General features: G+C 46.3%; 1 protein-coding gene across 3 annotated transcripts in view; it reads right to left on the reverse strand.

Annotated features, from left to right (window-relative positions):
* The window catches only part of SETD2 (SET domain containing 2, histone lysine methyltransferase), a 155,673-nt gene that overhangs the window by 88,385 nt on the left and 46,014 nt on the right, over positions 1 to 21,274 (reverse strand). For all 3 annotated transcript variants that reach the window (XM_077493544.1, XM_077493545.1, XM_077493543.1), the window contains 3 exons: positions 6,258 to 6,389; positions 1,540 to 1,668; positions 1,324 to 1,447 (listed from right to left, as the gene is read on the reverse strand). In XM_077493544.1, the coding sequence (XP_077349670.1) occupies positions 1,324 to 1,447; positions 1,540 to 1,668; positions 6,258 to 6,389 (385 nt within the window). The remainder of the gene's footprint in view (positions 1 to 1,323; positions 1,448 to 1,539; positions 1,669 to 6,257; positions 6,390 to 21,274) is intronic.

The raw sequence follows: 21,274 nt of genomic DNA on the forward strand, positions 1-21,274 counted from the left end.
TGTGCTTCAATAAACAGTTCATGTCCAGCTTTGTAACTGAGCTAATCTCGTCTGGTATTTTAGTTACAACATGTGACTTTAAAATCTGATATCTGAAGGTCCAGATTGGAGGAAGCGGTGTACTGACGGAACGCACTCAAGCGGAGTGTGCGACCTTCCGTTACACTACGCAACTTTACAGTTTAGCCATTTTATTTTTTTCAGCTTTAGCGATGTCACCAACCTGTAAATTAACCCCTTCCCCTCCAGCCATAGAGTCCCTTTAAAACAGTTCGGAATGTCCAGGGCGGGCAGGGAGGATCGTGTGACCGGTCACTGGCTCCCAGCTCAATCTTTGTGCTGGGAGTGCACAGCGTACACGCTCTCAGCACATAAATGTTGGCTGCCCAGCAAAACACATATATGACATGTGGGCGTTACAGTCCCGCCCTTTAGCCGCTGCCCATGTGTGTTGGGCTGCCATAAAACGAGTTAAGTGTGTCTTACGCTGTGCAGGCAACCTGGATGTTGTAGAAATCTTCACTGCAGGGGACACCCCCCACCCCACACCCCTCCTCCATTGAGAAATGTTCTTTCATTGCTTTCACTGTCCAACAGGGTCGGGAATGGGCGGGTGTCTGATGAGTTACAGGATTGTCTCCCCCATTCACAGATGTGTTACAGGCTGTGAAAGACTTTTTTTTTTTAAATTGAGGAGGGAAGAGGGGACGGATCTTCGTCTTCTGCATCTATTAACCTTCTGCATGCTGAAAGTTCAGCCACAGGAAGAGGACGGGCCAGCCGCGCAGAGCCAGCCGCGCAGAGGACGGGGCCAGCCGCGCAGAGGACGGGCCAGCCACGCAGTGAAGATTTCTACAGCATCATCCAGCCACCTGCATGACATGGGACATCCTTTATTACAGGTAAGTGATATCACTAAAGCTTTTTTTTTTTTTTACAGCAGCTCCGCCTTGAGTCTGCATCTGTTAACCCTCTGCATGCTAAAGGTTCACCCACAGGAAGAGGACAGGGCAGCCCTGAAGAAGGCGAGGCAGCCGGGCAGCCCTGAAGAAGGCGCGGCAGCCCTGAAGAAGGCGCGGCAGCCCTGAAGAAGGCGCGGCAGCCGGGCAGAAGGCGCGGCAGCCGGGCAGCCCTGAAGAAGGCGCGGCAGCCGGGCAGCCCTGAAGAAGGCGAGGCAGCCCTGCAGTGAATATTTCTAAAACATCATCCAGCCGCCTGCATGACATGGGACAGTGATATCACTAAAGCTGTAGGATAAAAATACTAAACTTCAGCTTTAAACTTGACACAGAAGAGGTTTCTATTTTATCCCAATGATCTCACCTCATCATTCTTGAGAGCCATGAAATAATAGTGAATGTTCTTGTTTCGGGCGTACTCCTTCACGCGCCCCTTGAACTCCTTGTGATCCAGAACTTCCCCGCAATACTCCAGCACAAAGGTATTCCTGTGGAGTGGAGGGGGGGGGGCACATGATCAGTTAAAAATCAGAAGGACTGGCAGCGAATTACGGTTCAGTCATATACAAAATATTCTTACGGTTTCAGGTCGCTACCGGCCCGGAGACCCCAGCCTTTCTTATCGGTTAGGATAGCCTCAACGTTGGCCTGCTGCTTCCTCTGAAAACGGCGGTTGGAGCAGTAATCGCCATTCGGACATCTGGAGGAGCTGGAACACACAAAATGTAGTACTGAGTGTACAGCAAAGCACGCAGCACAATAATAAATCAGTACATGTGATGAAAGAAAAATTTATTTGATCTTTTTTTATCTAGTTTAGAAAAGCTTACCTGGTTGGTTGCCATACCTGCAATATCTTGCCAGGTTCTTTAAGATTCTCAATTGTTTTGCATTAAATATTCCTCTAATATTTTATTTATACATATATAGCATAGAGAGGTATTCTTTACAGACAAGGACTCTGCATGGAGCAGCATTCTTTGTCCTGGTCTATAGAGAATACCGCTCTATGCAGCGTCCTGGTCTATAGAGAATACCGCTCTGTGCAGAGTCCTGGTCTATAGAGACTACCACTCTGTGCAGAGTCCTGGTCTATAGAGAATACCGCTCTGTGCAGAGTCGTGGTCTATAGAGAATACCGCTCTGTGCAAAGTCCTGGTCTATAGAGAATACCGCTCTGTGCAGAGTCCTGGTCTATAGAGAATACCGCTCTGTGCAGAGTCCTGGTCTATAGAGAATACCGCTCTGTGCAGAGTCCTGGTCTATAGAGAATACCGTTCTGTGCAGAGTCCTGGTCTATAGAGAATACCGCTCTATGCAGCGTCCTGGTTTATAGCGAATACCGCTCTATGCAGCGTCCTGGTCTATAGAGAATACCGCTCTATGCAGCGTCCTGGTCTATAGAGAATACCACTCTGTGCAGAGTCCTGGTCTATAGAGAATACCGCTCTGTGCAGAGTCCTGGTCTATAGAGAATACCGCTCTGTGCAGAGTCCTGGTCTATAGAGAATACCACTCTGTGCAGAGTCCTGGTCTATAGAGAATACCGCTCTGTGCAGAGTCGTGGTCTATAGAGAATACCGCTCTGTGCAAAGTCCTGGTCTATAGAGAATACCGCTCTGTGCAGAGTCCTGGTCTATAGAGAATACCGCTCTGTGCAGAGTCCTGGTCTATAGAGAATACCGCTCTGTGCAGAGTCCTGGTCTATAGAGAATACCGTTCTGTGCAGAGTCCTGGTCTATAGAGAATACCGCTCTATGCAGCGTCCTGGTTTATAGCGAATACCGCTCTATGCAGCGTCCTGGTCTATAGAGAATACCGCTCTATGCAGCGTCCTGGTCTATAGAGAATACCACTCTGTGCAGAGTCCTGGTCTATAGAGAATACCGCTCTGTGCAGAGTCCTGGTCTATAGAGAATACCGCTCTGTGCAGAGTCCTGGTCTATAGAGAATACCGCTCTGTGCAGAGTCCTGGTCTATAGAGAATACCGCTCTGTGCAGCGTCCTGGTCTATAGAGAATACCGCTCTATGCAGCGTCCTGGTCTATAGAGAATACCGCTCTATGCAGCGTCCTGGTTTTTAATGGATACCACACTGTGCAGGATCATTATCTATAAAGAATACCGCCTTATGCAGAGTCCTGGTCTATAAAGGATACTGCCCTATGCAGAGTCCTGGTCTATAAAGAACACCACTCTATGCAGAGTCCTCGTCTATTAAGAATACCGCTCTATGCAGAGTCCTCGTCTATTAAGAATACCGCTCTATGCAGAGTCCTCATCTATTAAGAATACCGCTCTGTGCAGAGTCCTGGTCTATAGAGAATACCGCTCTGTGCAGAGTCCTGGTCTATAGAGAATACCGCTCTGTGCAGAGTCCTGGTCTATAGAGAATACCGCTCTATGCAGCGTCCTGGTTTATAGCGAATACCGCTCTATGCAGCGTCCTGGTCTATAGAGAATACCGCTCTATGCAGCGTCCTGGTCTATAGAGAATACCGCTCTGTGCAGAGTCCTGGTCTATAGAGAATACCGCTCTGTGCAGAGTCCTGGTCTATAGAGAATACCGCTCTGTGCAGAGTCCTGGTCTATAGAGAATACCGCTCTGTGCAGAGTCCTGGTCTATAGAGAATACCGCTCTGTGCAGAGTCCTGGTCTATAGAGAATACCGCTCTGTGCAGAGTCCTGGTCTATAGAGAATACCGCTCTGTGCAGCGTCCTGGTCTATAGAGAATACCGCTCTATGCAGCGTCCTGGTCTATAGAGAATACCGCTCTATGCAGCGTCCTGGTTTTTAATGGATACCACACTGTGCAGGATCATTATCTATAAAGAATACCGCCTTATGCAGAGTCCTGGTCTATAAAGGATACTGCCCTATGCAGAGTCCTGGTCTATAAAGAACACCACTCTATGCAGAGTCCTCGTCTATTAAGAATACCGCTCTATGCAGAGTCCTCGTCTATTAAGAATACCGCTCTATGCAGAGTCCTCATCTATTAAGAATACCGCTCTGTGCAGAGTCCTGGTCTATAGAGAATACCGCTCTGTGCAGAGTCCTGGTCTATAGAGAATACCGCTCTGTGCAGAGTCCTGGTCTATAGAGAATACCGCTCTGTGCAGAGTCCTGGTCTATAGAGAATACCGCTCTGTGCAGAGTCCTGGTCTATAGAGAATACCGCTCTGTGCAGAGTCCTGGTCTATAGAGAATACCGCTCTATGCAGCGTCCTGGTCTATAGAGAATACCGCTCTATGCAGAGTCCTGGTCTATAGAGAATACCGCTCTGTGCAGAGTCCTGGTCTATAGAGAATACCGCTCTATGCAGCGTCCTGGTCTATAGAGAATACCGCTCTATGCAGCGTCCTGGTCTATAGAGAATACCGCTCTATGCAGCGTCCTGGTCTATAGAGAATACCGCTCTATGCAGCGTCCTGGTCTATAGAGAATACCGCTCTATGCAGCGTCCTGGTCTATAGAGAATACCGCTCTATGCAGCGTCCTGGTCTATAGAGAATACCGCTCTATGCAGCGTCCTGGTTTTTAATGGATACCACACTGTGCAGGATCATTATCTATAAAGAATACCGCCTTATGCAGAGTCCTGGTCTATAAAGGATACTGCCCTATGCAGAGTCCTGGTCTATAAAGAACACCACTCTATGCAGAGTCCTCGTCTATTAAGAATACCGCTCTATGCAGAGTCCTCGTCTATTAAGAATACCGCTCTATGCAGAGTCCTCATCTATTAAGAATACCGCTCTGTGCAGAGTCCTGGTCTATAGAGAATACCGCTCTGTGCAGAGTCCTGGTCTATAGAGAATACCGCTCTGTGCAGAGTCCTGGTCTATAGAGAATACCGCTCTGTGCAGAGTCCTGGTCTATAGAGAATACCGCTCTGTGCAGAGTCCTGGTCTATAGAGAATACCGCTCTGTGCAGAGTCCTGGTCTATAGAGAATACCGCTCTGTGCAGAGTCCTGGTCTATAGAGAATACCGCTCTGTGCAGAGTCCTGGTCTATAGAGAATACCGCTCTATGCAGCGTCCTGGTCTATAGAGAATACCGCTCTATGCAGAGTCCTGGTCTATAGAGAATACCGCTCTGTGCAGAGTCCTGGTCTATAGAGAATACCGCTCTATGCAGCGTCCTGGTCTATAGAGAATACCGCTCTATGCAGCGTCCTGGTCTATAGAGAATACCGCTCTATGCAGCGTCCTGGTCTATAGAGAATACCGCTCTATGCAGCGTCCTGGTCTATAGAGAATACCGCTCTATGCAGCGTCCTGGTCTATAGAGAAAACCGCTCTATGCAGCGTCCTGGTTTTTAATGGATACCACACTGTGCAGGATCATTATCTATAAAGAATACCGCCTTATGCAGAGTCCTGGTCTATAAAGGATACTGCCCTATGCAGAGTCCTGGTCTATAAAGAACACCACTCTATGCAGAGTCCTCGTCTATTAAGAATACCGCTCTATGCAGAGTCCTCGTCTATTAAGAATACCGCTCTATGCAGAGTCCTCATCTATTAAGAATACCGCTCTATGCAGAGTCCTCATCTATTAAGAATACCGCTCTATGCAGAGTCCTGGTCTATAAAGGATACCGCTCTATGCAGAGTCCTGGTCTATAGAGAATACCGCTCTATGCAGAGTCCTTGTCTATAGAGAATACCGCTCTATGCAGAGTCCTGGTCTATAGAGAATACCGCTCTATGCAGAGTCCTGGTCTATAGAGAATACCGCTCTATGCAGAGTCCTGGTCTATAGAGAATACCGCTCTATGCAGAGTCCTGGTCTATAGAGAATACCGCTCTATGCAGAGTCCTGGTCTATAAAGCATACCGCTCTATGCAGAGTCCTGGTCTATAGAGAATACCGCTCTATGCAGAGTCCTTGTCTATAGAGAATACCGCTCTATGCAGAGTCAGTCTGTAAATACCACACTGTGCAGCGTGGTATTTTTTTTTTTTACAGACAAGGACTCTGCACAGAGAGGTATCGTTTATAGTCAATGGCTCTGCATAGAGCGGTATTCTTTACAGAAAGCAGTGCAGCTCCATGTCAGGACAGTACAGGGGCATCCAATACAGATGAAGTAGTGCTGAGCAGGGTACACAAGGTACAATTACTCCAAGCGAGGCTCCACTAAGGTCATATCATCGCCCAGGACTAGGAAACTCTGCTGTACACGTTACCATCCCCCACATGACACCAGGGCATGCGCTGACCGACGTATATATATAGTAATAATTTACCATAAAATTGCCTCAGTACTGGCACACACTATAGACTTACCACTCGATCATGAGGAGTCGATTGAGACAATCCTCTCCGCAAGCCATCTCTCCTTGGGTCCTCTCCTCTTTGGAGAGCGGCGGACACTCACACTGCATCCTTTTAATGTCCCGGTGACTCTTATTCCTCTTCCTATAAAGAACACAGGTCATTACAACGGCAATCACTGCTGGATAAAGAAGTTACCATAAGGCATGCCGCGCAGGAACGGAAACGCAAGATTAGCCAATTGATATCAGATGTGATTAATGAAACATAAAATAGATTCATTAAGTTTCTTCTTTTATATTGCTACAAGTAGGATGGAGAATTCACGAAGTTTAGAGAATGGATAGTTTTGCATAGATATGCTGGACCAATGGGAGTGCCATATACCGGCGGGATCTCCCATGGTAATCCCTGTATTAGGCACCGGCAACTACAGCGATACCCGCTAGCTTCCAGGTCCTGTGCCAAGTGGCAGGAGGCCAGTTGCTTGGCATGAGCACCCGAGAGCAAATACCTTGGCATTTTCTCAATGGCCGCAAAGCAATCTAGGCTGAGATTGCGATATGCCCGCCCCCACTCATCCTCCAATCAGAGAATGCTATTTAATCGAAGGGGGGGGGGGGGGGGGAGGGAAAAAAAAAAAAAAAGTGTTCTTTGAATAGGTCATTCACCAAGCGGGCCAGCCGACCTCCTGGAGTAACACAAATAGAGAATCGGGGCTGCTCTGTGCAAAACCATTACACAGAGCAGGTAAGTACGACATGTGTTTTTAACCTCTTGCCGCTGGCTTTGCGATGAGTGGGCTTTACAATACACAGAGGCCGCATACACTCTATATTACCAAAAGTATTGGGACGCCTGCCTTTACATGAACTTTAATGGCATCCCAGTCTTAGTCCGTAGGGTTCAATATTGAGTTGGCCCCGCCCTTTGCACCTATAACAGCTTCACCTCTTCTGGGAAGGCCGTCCACAAGGTTTAGGAGGGTGTCTATGGGAATGAGCGCACGCCGATGTACGTCGGCAGAATGGCACGGGCAGGCATATTGGGCGTACAGGTACGTCCAATCTTCAATGCCGCCCTCTTCAATCTTCAATGCGCGCTCGTGTGCCCGGTCGGGGAACCCCCGTGAGTCCAGTTGCGGGTCCCGCTGACTCGATCGCCGCGGGCATACCCGCGATCGTCTCACGGGGGCGGCTGAATGGAGGAAATGCCGTGTAAACAGCATTTTCCCATTCTGCCTAGCAACTAGTGACGCTGATCTCTGCTCCATGTGATTGGAGCAGAGATCAGTGTTCACTAAATGAAAACCCAGCCCACACACAGTAAGACACCCCTAGGAACACTTAACCCCTACACTGCCACCCACTGGTTAACCCCTTCACTGCCAGTGTCATTTACACAGGAATCACTGCATTTATATATTACTGATTGCTGTATAAATGACAATGGTCCCAAAAATGTGTCAAAAAATGTCCGATGTGTCCGCCATAATGTCGCAGTCACAAAAAAAACAAAAAATAAATAAATAAATAAAAATCGCCGATCGCCGCCATTACTAGTAAAAAAAAAAAATAAAAAAAAAATAAAAAATAAAAAAATTAATAAAAATGCCATAAATCCCCTATTTTGTAAACGCTATAACTTTTGCGCAAACAAATTAATCGCTTATTGCGATTTTTTTTTTTACCAAAAATATGTAGAATACGTATCGGCCTAAACTGAGGGGAAAAAAAGTTTTTTTTTTAAATATATTTTTGGGGGATATTTATTATGACAAAAAGTAAAAAATATTGTGTTTTTTTTCAAAATTGTCGCTCTATTTTTGTTTATAGCGCAAAAAATAAAAAACGCAGAGGTGATCAAATACCACCAAAAGAAAGCTCTATTTGTGGGGGAAAAAAAAAAAGGACGTCAATTTAGTTTGGGAGCTAATTGTCAGTTAAAGTGACGCAGTGCCGAATCGCAAAAAAGTGGTCTGGTCTTTGACCAGCAAAATGGTCCGATCTGTAAGTGGTTAAATATGAGATCGGGGGGGGGGGGGGGGGGGGGGTCAAAAAGATCTGAGATCTCACATTTACACAAAAATGCAATAAAAAAATAAAAAAAAAATATATATATATATATATATATATATATATATATATATATATATATATATATATATATTTTTTTTTTTTTTTTTTTTTTCAAATGACAAAGTCTCTTTAAGAGCTATGGGGCGGAAGTGATGTTTTGACGTCGCTTCCGCCCTGCCATGGTATGGAGACGGGTAGGGGGGCCATCTTCCCCCTCACCCGTCCCTATAACACGCACACAGAAGAGGATCCGATCGCCTTCGCCGACTGCTCCGGTAAGTGGCGGGAGGGTCCCCACTACCGCCGCCGATAAAAGCGATCTCGTAGCGAATCCGCCGCAGAGACCACTATTGTCGGAAACCGAACCGCTGGCCGAAGAAGAGGATACCGGGGGGGGGGGGTTATGGCAGCTAGCTTAGTTAGGAGGTATATCGGCTTCCGGTGGTCCGGAAATTGGTTAAATTAAGCTTTGGGGATAAAAGCTGGAAGCCGATTGGTTTCTTTCTATGAACAGCTGCACCAGATATTTGCACTTTCCAGTTTAAGTAAATCCCCCCCCCCCCCCCCTAAATGTTTTTCATATTCCCAACATGCAGTAACAGGATTCCAAAAACAAGGCCTCAATGATCTTTTTTCGGCTGCAGGCACTGATGTAATTCATCTTCTAAATTTCACAACAGAGGCACTGAAACCGGCGCTCCTCTCCTCCTCCTCCTCGTTTCCTCTGACGGACAAGAACTCTGCAGCTGCTGGCCTTCTGATGTAGAGGAAGCTCTTCAGGGGGGGGGGGGGGGGGAGAAGAAGGAGAAGGAGAAGGAGAAGAAGGAGAAGGAGAAGAAGGAGAAGAAGGAGAAGAAGGAGAAGAAGGAGGAGAAGGAGAAGAAGGAGAAGAAGGAGGAGAAGGAGAAGAAGGAGAAGAAGGAGAAGGAGGAGAAGGAGGAGAAGGAGAAGAAGGAGAAGAAGGAGAAGAAGGAGAAGGAGAAGGAGAAGGAGAAGAAGGAGAAGGAGAAGGAGAATGAGAAGGAGAAGAAGAAGGAGAAGCAGAAGGAGGAGAAGCAGAAGGAGGAGAAGCAGAAGGAGGAGAAGCAGAAGAAGGAGGAGAAGCAGAAGAAGGAGGAGAAGCAGAAGAAGGAGGAGAAGCAGAAGAAGGAGGAGAAGCAGAAGAAGGAGGAGAAGCAGAAGAAGGAGGAGAAGCAGAAGAAGGAGGAGAAGCAGAAGAAGGAGGAGAAGCAGAAGAAGGAGGAGAAGCAGAAGAAGGAGGAGAAGGAGAAGGAGGAGGAGGAGAAGGAGGAGGAGGAGAAGGAGAAGGAGGAGAAGGAGGAGAAGGAGAAGAAGGAGAAGAAGGAGAAGAAGGAGAAGAAGAAGAAGGAGAAGGAGAAGGAGAAGAAGGAGAAGGAGAAGGAGAATGAGAAGGAGAAGAAGAAGGAGAAGCAGAAGGAGGAGAAGCAGAAGGAGGAGAAGCAGAAGGAGGAGAAGCAGAAGAAGGAGGAGAAGCAGAAGAAGGAGGAGAAGCAGAAGAAGGAGGAGAAGCAGAAGAAGGAGGAGAAGCAGAAGAAGGAGGAGAAGCAGAAGAAGGAGGAGAAGCAGAAGAAGGAGGAGAAGCAGAAGAAGGAGGAGAAGCAGAAGAAGGAGGAGAAGGAGAAGGAGGAGGAGGAGAAGGAGGAGGAGGAGAAGGAGAAGGAGGAGAAGGAGGAGAAGGAGAAGAAGGAGAAGAAGGAGAAGAAGGAGAAGAAGAAGAAGGAGGAGGAGACCCGACTTCAGGGTCTCTCTTGTGATCTTTGAGGATGAATTACTCCCCGGTACAAGAAGCTGCGCAGGTAGAGCCTTATTGTAAAGCAGCTTCATTGCCCGTTAAAGCTGAAGTGTAACATTCCCAGTATAATACCGCCCCGTCTTCCCTCCAATCAGCATATAATTAAAAAAGGTTTTAATCATTTGAGAAATACTTCTTTTGAGACCCAGTGACATCATCACTGGGTATTTTTCTGCTGGTCTTTGCTCCTTCGGAAGATCGCCCAGCAGGCTCCTCTGAATTGTCACAGCACCCTGCCTCGAGCATTAGATGAAAGAACACGTCCTTGGCCTCCCTTTAGATGTGCATAGTTCTCTCTGCTGGACGCCGAGTGCTGGCAGACATTCGCTGTGCAATCTGCTTATCAGTTGCTTAAAGTGGTTGTAAACCCTTACAACGCACTTTAACCTACAGGTAAGCCTAGACTTTCACACTGGGGTGCTTTTCAGGCGCTTTAGTGTTAAAAAAAAAGTGCCTGTAAAGCGCTTGAAAGAAGCCTCATCTGTAATCCCAATGTGAAAGCCAAAGTGCTTTAAGAGCGCTTGCACACTGTCAGCGCTTGAAAAAAGCCTGTAAATCGCCGCTTAAACTAGTGCCGCTGTACCAGCATTTTTTGAGCGCTAGTGGGGCACTTTTAACCCCTGATAGTGACCAAATAATGGGTTAAAAGTGCCGCTGCCAAAAGAGCTTTGCAGGTGCTTCCCATTGATTTCAATGGGAAGGGGCGCTTTAGGCTCCGTGTATTCACCGCTCCAAAAGCGCTGCAAAGAAGCTGCTTGCAGGACTTTTTTTGACGCCCCGCCAGCGCAGCGCCTCAGTGTGAGAGCACTCAGGCTTTCACATTGGGATTGCAGTTCCGGATTCTTTCAGGCGGTTTTATTTATTTTTTTATTTTTATTTTTTTTAAGCTAAGCGCCTGAAAAACGCCCCAGTGTGAAAGGGATCTCAGTGTGAAAGCACTCGGGCTTTCACATTGGGATTGCAGATGAGGCTTCTTTCAAGCGCTTTACAGGCCCTTTTTTTTTTTTTTTTTTTTTTTAAACGCTAAAGCGCCTGAAAACTGCCCCAGTGTGAAAGGGGCCTAAGGCTTACCTGTAGGTGCTGCAAATATCTCCTAAACCTACATGGTTTAGGAGATATTTACAATTCCCCGTACGAGGATTCCTTCGAGTAAAATCGGCGCATGCGCACTTTAGAAGGGTTTGTCGTGCCGTTTTCATTAAACGACATGCCGTGACTGTCGGTTCGCACGCACGGGAGTGATGTTACGTGACTCCGGCCAGTCACAGAGCTGGAGAAGAAAATCGGAGACATCGCTGGCTCCTGTGTCAGGTAAGTGACACATAATGGGCTACTATGCGATGCGATGCATAGTCGTCCATTATGCTTTGCCTTTGTAGGGAAACAAAGAGGAAGTAACACCCATCAGGATTTACTTCCTCTTTAAAGGCCAGGTCACACCAGACGCAGTTCTGTTCAGTTCTGTGTGCTTTTTTTCTGCACTAAAAATGCATGCAAATTGTTTTCCCATGTATTCCAATGGCTCTACTTCACACCATGCAGTCAGTTTCTGGTGCAGAAACTGACTGGAACTGACTGAATTGGTGCAGAAAAAAATGGAACTGCATCTGGTGTGAAGTGGCCCTAACAGTAGGTCAGCAGATTGCACAGCTAAAGTCTGAAGCACCCTCTGGCCAGCAGGGAGGAGTACGCACGTCTAAAGGAACGCCCGATATGCATTCATCATATAACGCTTGTAGCAGTACAAGGGACTGATGCCATCCATAAAGCTCACATCCACATACAGGGGGGAAAATAATGATTTGATCCCCTGCAGTTTGTGCAAGTTTGTCGACTTACAAAGAAATGAAGGGTCTATAACATTTTTATCATAGATGTATTTTATATGATAGAGGTAGAATATCAACCAAAAAAAAATAAAATAAAAAAAAAACACCACATAAAACAAACGCTATAAATTAAGTTGCAGTTCAGCGCGTACAATAAGTACAGTAAGACCTCAGATTGCGAGTAACGCGGTTTACGAGCGTTTTGCAATACAAGCTATTTTTCAAAAAATCCCGACTCGGTTTGCGAGCGTTGTCTCGCAAAACTAGCAGCATTCAAGCCTCTGGGGTGTGCAGTACCGCATTTGGTCAGAGGCGTGGGGGGGGGGGGGGGGGGCGGGGCACCGGTGTGACACTCAGAGCCGATCGGAAACACTTCGTTCCAGAGTGTCTCCGAGCGGCTTTGAGTGTCCTCGATGACCCCCCACACCTCTGGCCACATCTGGTACTGCATACAATAGCAGTCACTGTGGAACGAACTATGCGAGTTTCCATGGACTTCTATAGGGAAACTCGCTTTGATATACGAGTGCTTTGGATTACAAGCATTCTCCTGGAATGAATTATGCTCGTAATCCAAGATACCACTGTATTTGATCCCCAAGCAAAACATGACTTGGCACTTGGTGGAGAAACCCTTGTTGGCCAGCACACAGAGGTCAGACGTTTCTTGTAGGTGGTGATCAGGTTTGGACACATCTCAGGAGGGATTTTTGGTCCTCTCTTCTTTACAGATCTTCTCTAAATCCTTAAGGTTCCCTTGGCTGCCGCTTGGAAACTCGAAGTTTTAGCTGCCTTCATATATTTCCTATAGGATTAAGGTCTGGAGACCGACTTGGCCACTCCATGACCTTAATGTGCTTCTTCTTGAGAGACTCTCCTTTGTTGCCTTGGCAGTACGTTTTGGGTCATTGTCATGCTGGAAGACCCATCCATGACCCATCTTCAGGTGTTCTAGGCAAGGGAAGAAGCTTCTCATCCATGATTTTACCATACATGGCTCGGCCATTGACCCCCTCACTACGGCAAAGTTGGCCGGTACCTTTAGCGGGTACAAACAGCTCCAAAGCATTACGTTTCCACCTCCGTGGTGTTCTTGGGGTCATAGTCAGCATTTTTTCTTCCTACAAACACAACGAGTCGAATTAATGCCAAAGAGCTCAATTTTGGCCTCATATGACCCCAACACTTCCTCCCAATCCTTCCCTGAATCATTTAGATGTTCATTGGCATGACTGTACATGTGCCTTACTGAGGAGGGGGACTCGCCATGTTTGTAGGAAGAAGAAGAAGAAAGAAGAAGAAAGAACGAAGAAGAAGAAAGAAGAAGAAAGACGAAGAAGAAGAAGAAGAAGAAGAAAGACGAAGAAGAAGAAGAAGAAGAAGAAAGACGGAGAAGAAGAAGAAGAAGAAGAAAGACGAAGAAGAAGAAGAAGAAGAAGAAGAAAGACGAAGAAGAAGAAGAAGAAGAAGAAGAAAGACGAAGAAGAAGAAGAAGAAGAAGAAGAAAGACGAAGAAGAAGAAGAAGAAGAAGAAAGACGAAGAAGAAGAAGAAGAAGAAGAAAGACGAAGAAGAAGAAGAAGAAGAAGAAAGACGAAGAAGAAGAAGAAGAAGAAGAAAGACGAAGAAGAAGAAGAAGAAGAAGAAAGACGAAGAAGAAGAAGAAGAAGAAAGACGAAGAAGAAGAAGAAGAAGAAGAAAGACGAAGAAGAAGAAGAAGAAAGACGAAGAAGAAGGACGAAGAAGAAGAAGAAGAAGGACGAAGAAGAAGAAGGACGAAGAAGAAGAAGAAGAAGGACGAAGAAGAAGAAGAAGAAGAAAGACTTAGAAGAAGAAAGACGAAGAAGACGAAAATCGCTACTGTAAATATTACTTTCACAGTTCTACAGTAAAAAAAAATTAACCCCTTACAATAGTGATTATCTGCTTTTTTTTGTACTATAAAAAAGTCAGGGAATTTTTATTTTTTTTTTTTTTTTTACGCAAAACAGCGTTTTTTTGGTTCAATATAGTTCAATGGAAAAAGGTGCAGAAAAGCATGTAATGCTTTTTTTTGCAGCAATCTGTGTTTTTTAATCTGCCCAACATATTGGCCAAAAAACAAAACAAAAACAAAAAAGCAAAAAAAACGCAAATCGCAGCAAAATCACGTGCGCAAAATTCAAAACTCACAGCAAAAAGCACTGCAGAAACAGATCAAAAGAAAAATTGCATAGGTGTGTAGCGGGCCTTATGCTGCCCACTTTGTACATTCGCTGAATGAAAGAATGTTGTTTGAAATTTTCACTTGTTTTTAACATTCTGTTTTTAAAATGAATGTAATTTCTGAAAGAAAACCACAAACACTGTCTGAAAATTCCTTTGACCGAGAAGTTTTCTGTTATTTCCAAATTTTCACTGTGGTTGAAAATGAATGTCGGTTTGACCCCACTAACGATTAGAAAATTACATTTTTTTGAAGGAAGACATTGGTTTTTTAAATAAAAAAAAATTGATTTGATGTGAGTCTAATGATATTTACCGGATTCACCCTTTAATAGTATATACAGGATATCTCTCCTCTAATAGTATATACAGTATATCTCTCCTCTAATAGTATATACAGGATATCTCTCCTCTAATAGTATATACAGTATATCTCTCCTCTAATAGTATATACAGGATATCTCTCCTCTAATAGTATATACAGTATATCTCTCCTCTAATAGTATATACCAGTGATGGCGAACCCATGGCACGCGTGCCGCTGCCGGCACGCCGAGCCCTCTCTGTGGGCACGCCATGAAAGGAGAGCCATTAAATGAGAAAAGCACACAGTGAAAGCATAATCGTCTGCACCGCGAACTACATCTCCCACAGTTCTGTAGGCGAGTGGGCGTGACAAAGAATAAGTGCCCAGGGGTGACGTGCGCACGCTAATCCAATCATAGAGGCTGTCTCATCCACACCTCACCCACCATCAAACAAATCAGCGCTGATGCGCTGGGCGTGACTGGGAGAACATGCGGCTGGGATCAGAGGAGACTTGTGGGCGGGAATGAGCTGCCGGAGAGACTGGAGACAGGCAAGATCAATGTGGAGTGGATCCATTATTTCCCTGCATCTAAACATTTCTAAAGTAAGCCTTTCACTGTTAAAGTTTATTGCTTGTTTAACGGTATGTAACAATCTACAAAAAACTAATACAAACCAACTCACTACAATGCTGACATTGTGCTCTGTACAGTTACAGATTTTACTCAATTTTGCAAAATAAAGGTGTTAATTCGGTGAGTGCATGTGTCGGGTAGGTGAGTGCATGTGTCGGGTAGGTGAGTGCATGTGTCGGGTAGGTGAGTGCATGTGTCGGGTAGGTGAGTGCATGTGTCGGGTAGGTGAGTGCATGTGTCGGGTAGGTGAGTGCATGTGTCGGGTAGGTGAGTGCATGTGTCGGGTAGGTGAGTGCATGTGTCAGGGAGGTGAGTGCATGTGTCAGGGAGGTGAGTGCATGTGTCAGGGAGGTGAGTGCATGTGTCAGGGAGGTGAGGGTAATGGTCAGGTAGGTGAGTGCATGTGTTAGGGAGGTGAGTGTAATGGTCAGGCAGGTGAGTGCAATGGGTCAGGGAGGTGAGTGCATGTGTCAGGGAGGTGAGTGCATGTGTCAGGGAGGTGAGTGCATGTGTCAGGGAGGTGAGTGCATGTGTCAGGGAGGTGAGTGCATGTGTCAGGGAGGTGAGGGTAATGGTCAGGTAGGTGAGTGCATGTGTTAGGGAGGTGAGTGTAATGGGTCAGGCAGGTGAGTGCAATGGGTCAGGGAGGTGAGTGCATGTGTCAGGGAGGTGAGTGCATGTGTCAGGGAGGTGAGTGCATGTGTCAGGGAGGTGAGTGCATGTGTCAGGGAGGTGAGTGCATGTGTCAGGGAGGTGAGTGCATGTGTCAGGGAGGTGAGTGCATGTGTCAGGGAGGTGAGTGCAATGGGTCAGGGAGGTGAGTGCATGTGTCAGGGAGGTGAGTGCATGTGTCAGGGAGGTGAGTGCATGTGTCAGGGAGGTGAGTGCATGTGTCAGGGAGGTGAGGGTAATGGTCAGGTAGGTGAGTGCATGTGTTAGGGAGGTGAGTGTAATGGGTCAGGGAGGTGAGTGCATGTGTCAGGGAGGTGAGTGCATGTGTCAGGGAGGTGAGTGCATGTGTCAGGGAGGTGAGTGCATGTGTCAGGGAGGTGAGTGCATGTGTCAGGGAGGTGAGGGTAATGGTCAGGTAGGTGAGTGCATGTGTTAGGGAGGTGAGTGTAATGGGTCAGGCAGGTGAGTGCAATGGGTCAGGGAGGTGAGTGCATGTGTCAGGGAGGTGAGTGCATGTGTCAGGGAGGTGAGTGCATGTGTCAGGGAGGTGAGTGCATGTGTCAGGGAGGTGAGTGCATGTGTCAGGGAGGTGAGTGCAATGGGTCAGGGAGGTGAGTGCATGTGTCAGGGAGGTGAGTGCATGTGTCAGGGAGGTGAGTGCATGTGTCAGGGAGGTGAGTGCATGTGTCAGGGAGGTGAGTGCATGTGTCAGGGAGGTGAGTGCATGTGTCAGGGAGGTGAGTGCATGTGTCAGGGAGGTGAGTGCATGTGTCAGGGAGGTGAGTGCATGTGTCAGGGAGGTGAGTGCATGTGTCAGGGAGGTGAGTGCATGTGTCAGGGAGGTGAGTGCATGTGTCAGGGAGGTGAGTGCATGTGTCAGGGAGGTGAGTGCATGTGTCAGGGAGGTGAGTGCATGTGTCAGGGAGGTGAGTGCAATGGGTCAGGGAGGTGAGTGCATGTGTCAGGGAGGTGAGTGCATGTGTCAGGGAGGTGAGTGCATGTGTCAGGGAGGTGAGTGCATGTGTCAGGGAGGTGAGTGCATGTGTCAGGGAGGTGAGTGCATGTGTCAGGGAGGTGAGTGCATGTGTCAGGGAGGTGAGTGCATGTGTCAGGGAGGTGAGTGCATGTGTCAGGGAGGTGAGTGCATGTGTCAGGGAGGTGAGTGCATGTGTCAGGGAGGTGAGTGCATGTGTCAGGGAGGTGAGTGCATGTGTCAGGGAGGTGAGTGCATGTGTCAGGGAGGTGAGTGCATGTGTCAGGGAGGTGAGTGCATGTGTCAGGGAGGCGAGTGCATGTGTCAGGGAGGAGAGTGCATGTGTCAGGGAGGTGAGTGCATGTGTCAGGGAGGTGAGGGTAATGGTCAGGTAGGTGAGTGCATTATGAGCACAACGCATTGCTGATCCCTGCATTCTGAGCGAATCTGCTAGAATTGTAGGTTTTTGGTCCCTTAGGATTTATTCAGAGGGATGATCAGTCCCATCCTCTGTACAGAGCCGCTGGCAGGTTTAATACTGTGTTGGCACTTTGAAAGAAATAAGTTGGTTTTGCATTGCGGTTTGGGCACTCGGGCTCAAAAAGGTTCGCCATCACTGGTATATACAGTATATTTCTCCTCTAATAATATATCTCCTCTAATAGTATATAAAGTATCTCTCTCCTCTAATATAGACAGTATATATCTCCTCTAATAGTATATCTCTTCTAATAGTATATACAGTATATATCTCCTCTAATAGTATATAGAGTACATCTCTCCTCTAATAGAATCTCTTCTGTCCGTTATTCTCAGAGTGGATTCGATATTTTGCTCCCTAACCATATAGTTGGGTATTTATATTTACCACTGCATAGAGATATTTAAGAATAAAATTTACTTTTTTTTTTAAACTTTACATATTAACTAAATTTATACATAAATAAATTTAAGGTTATTAACCGATTAATCGAAACAATAAATCGGCCAACTAATTGATTATTAAAATAATCATTAGTTGCAGCCCTATGACCCTATGACCACCATCCCTAAAGTCAGGCACGGAGGTGGAAACAGTGGATGCTTTGGGGCAATTTCTCTGCTAACAGTACAGACTGACTTTGCCGCATTGAGCGGCCAATGGACAGGGCCATGTATTGTAAAATCTTGGATGAGAGCCTTCTTCCCAGAAAACTGAAGATGGGTCATGGATGGGTGTTCCAGCATGACGACAATGACCCAAACAAGAGTCTCAAGAAGAAGCACATGAAGGTCATGGAGTGGCCTAGCCAGTCTCCAGACCTTAATCCTATAGAAAATTTATGGAGGGAGCTGAAACTTCGAGTTGCCAAGAGACAGACAAGGATTTAGAGAAGATCTGTAAAGAAGAGAGGACCAAAATCCCTCCTGAGATGTGTGCAAACCTGACCACCATCTACAAGAAACGTCTGACCTCTGTGATCGCCAACAAGGGTTTCTCCACCGACTACCAAGTCATGTTTTGCTGGGGAATCAAATACTTATTTTACTCACAGAACAGCAACTCAAAATTTATAACATTTGTATCGTGGGGTTTTTTTTTTTTCTGGATTTTTGGTTGATTTTCTGTCTCTATCATATAAAATACACCTATGATAAAAATGATAGACCCTTCAATTCTTTGGAAGTGGGCAAAACTTACACAATCTGCAGGGGAGAAAATCATGGCATTTTCCCTCCCCACTGTATGACGAAGAGCCAAAAATGGATTGATGGCGGTGAAATTCAAATCGCTGTGAGAGGTGGGCAGTGCCTGTACTGATCGGGAGGAGAGAGAATTGATGATAACTGAAATCATTCAGACAGGAAATAAAAAGGCAGGATCCAGGCATGGTTGAGCTGCACCCAGAAGGTTTTTTTTACTTTGCATTAGGGTAAAAGGAAAAATAAAAATAAAAAATTCCTTTAGAACCACTTAGACTATTTAAATGGGCTAGGTCACCTCTTCCAAAAAAAAAAAAAAAAAAATTGTGAACTCGCTACACCCTTACCGCACCCCCAGCCCCCCCCCCCCCCCCCCCCCCCCGTTCCCACTACGCTCATATCCTTCACCAATTATCTACTGTTGCCCCTGCCAGCCAATGTAGTGGTCTGGGTATATTAAAAAAGCAATACACAGTCCGAAGGCTGGGTAGCGTCAGAATGCCCACAATGGTGAGCTGGCATTGCTCAGTGGCAACACGTGACTGTACCGTGCACTCTGTAGGGTGCAGGAGAGCGTGGTTTTCTAATGCCTGGACTACTACTACTACTACTTCTAGCATGGGCAGTGAAAGATAATCAGGTAAGTGCAGTGGGGTGGGCAGGGTGTTGGGAGTTCAATTGTTGATGCTTTGCAAAAGGCGAACTAGCCCTTTAAAACGACATATCCATTCCAAGACTACCCTGCCCATATACAGTGGTGTGAAAAAGTGTTTGCCCCCTTCCTCATTTCCTGTTCCTTTGCATGTTTGTCACACTTAAGTGTTTCGGAACATCAAACCAATTTAAACAATAGTCAAGGACAACACAAGTAAACACAAAATGCAATTTGTAAATGAAGGTGTTTATTATTAAAGGTGAAAAAAAATCCAAACCATCATGGCCCTGTGTGAAAAAGTGATTGCCCCCCTTGTTAAAACATACTATAACTGTGGTTGTCCACACCTGAGTTCAATTTCTCTAGCCACACCCAGGCCTGATTATTGCCACACCTGTTCACAATCAAGGCATCACTTAAATAGGACCTGCTTGACACAGTAAGGTCCACCAGAAGATCCTTAAAAGCTACACATCATGCCGAGACCCAAAGAAATTCAGGAACAATTGAGAAAGAAAGTAATTGAGATCTATCAGTCTGGAAAGGGTTATAAAGCCATTTCCAAAGCTTTGGGAATCCAGCGAACCACAGTGAGAGCCATTATCCACAAATGGCGAAGACATGGAACAGTGGTGAACCTTCCCAGGAGTGGCCGGCCGCCCAAAATTACCCCAAGAGCGCAGCGACGACTCATCCAAGAGGTCACAAAAGACCCCACAACAACGTCCAAGGAACTGCAGGCCTCACTTGCCTCAGTTAAGGTCAGCGTTCATGCCTCCACCATCAGGAAAAGACTGGGCAAAAATGGCCTGCATGGCAGAGTTCCAAGGAGAAAACCACTGCTGAGCAAAAAGAACATCAAAGCTCGTCTCAATTTCTCCACAACACATCTTGATGATCCCCAAGACTTTTGGGACAACATTCTGTGGACCGATGAGACAAAAGTGGAACTCTTTGGAAGGTGTGTGTCCAAGTATATCTGGCGTAGAAGGAACACTGCATTTCATAAAAAGAACATTATACCAACAGTAAAATACGGTGGTGGTAGTGTGATGGTCTGGGGCTGTTTTGCTGCTTCAGGACCTGGAAGACTTGCCGTGATAAAAGGAACTATGAATTCTGCTGTCTACCAAGAGATCCTGAAGGAGAATGTCCGACCATCTGTTCGTGTACTCAAGCTGAAACCAACTTGGGTTCTGCAGCAGGACAATGATCCTAAACACACCAGCAAGTCCACCACCGAATGGCTGAAGAAAAACAAAATGAAGACTTTGGAGTGGCCTAGCCAAAGTCCTGACCTGAATCCTATTGAGATGTTGTGGTATGACCTTAAAAAGGCCGTTCATGCTCGAAAACCCTCTAATGTAACTGAATTAGGACAATTCTGCAAAGATGAGTGGGCCAAAATTCCTCCAGGACGCTGTAAAAGCCTCATTGCACGTTATCGTAAACGCTTGGTTGCAGTTGTTGCTGCTAAGGGTGGCCCAACCAGTTATTAGGCTTAGGGGGCAATCACTTTTTCACACAGGGCCATGATGGTTTGGATTTTTTTTACCTTTAATAATAAACACCTTCATTTACAAATTGCATTTTGTGTTTACTTGTGTTGTCCTTGACTATTGTTTAAATTGGTTTGATGTTGCGAAACACTTAAGTGTGACAAACATGCAAAGGAACAGGAAATGAGGAAGGGGGCAAACACTTTTTCACACCACTGTACACTATATTGCCAAAGGTATTGGGACGTCTGCCATTACAAACACACTAGCTTTAACACCCCTTTCACACCAGGGCGTTTTGCAGGCGCTAGAGCGTTAGAAATAGCGCCTGCAATCCGCCCTAAAGAAGCTGCACCATTGTGTGTAGTGTGAAAGCCCAGCGGTGCGCTGGCAGGACGTCAGAAAAAAGTCCTGCCAGCAGCTTCTTTGGAGCTGTGAAGGAGCGGTGTGCGTTTACCGCTCCTCCACCTCTGCTCCCCATTGAAATCAATGGGGCAGCGCTGTAATACCGCCGGCAAAACGCCACTATTGCGATGTATTGCCGGCAGTTTTAACCCTTTTGGGGCCGCTAGCGGGGGGTAAAAGCGCCCCACTAGCGGCTGAAATGCGCCGCAAATCCGGCGGTAAAACACCGCTAAAAATAGCAGCATTTTACCGCCGACGCTATCAGCGGTGTGGT

The sequence above is a fragment of the Lithobates pipiens genome, unplaced genomic scaffold (assembly GCF_037356315.1).
Source record: "Lithobates pipiens isolate NorthernLeopardFrog02 unplaced genomic scaffold, aLitPip1_a1.2 Scaffold_19, whole genome shotgun sequence".
Lineage (NCBI taxonomy): Eukaryota > Metazoa > Chordata > Amphibia > Anura > Ranidae > Lithobates > Lithobates pipiens.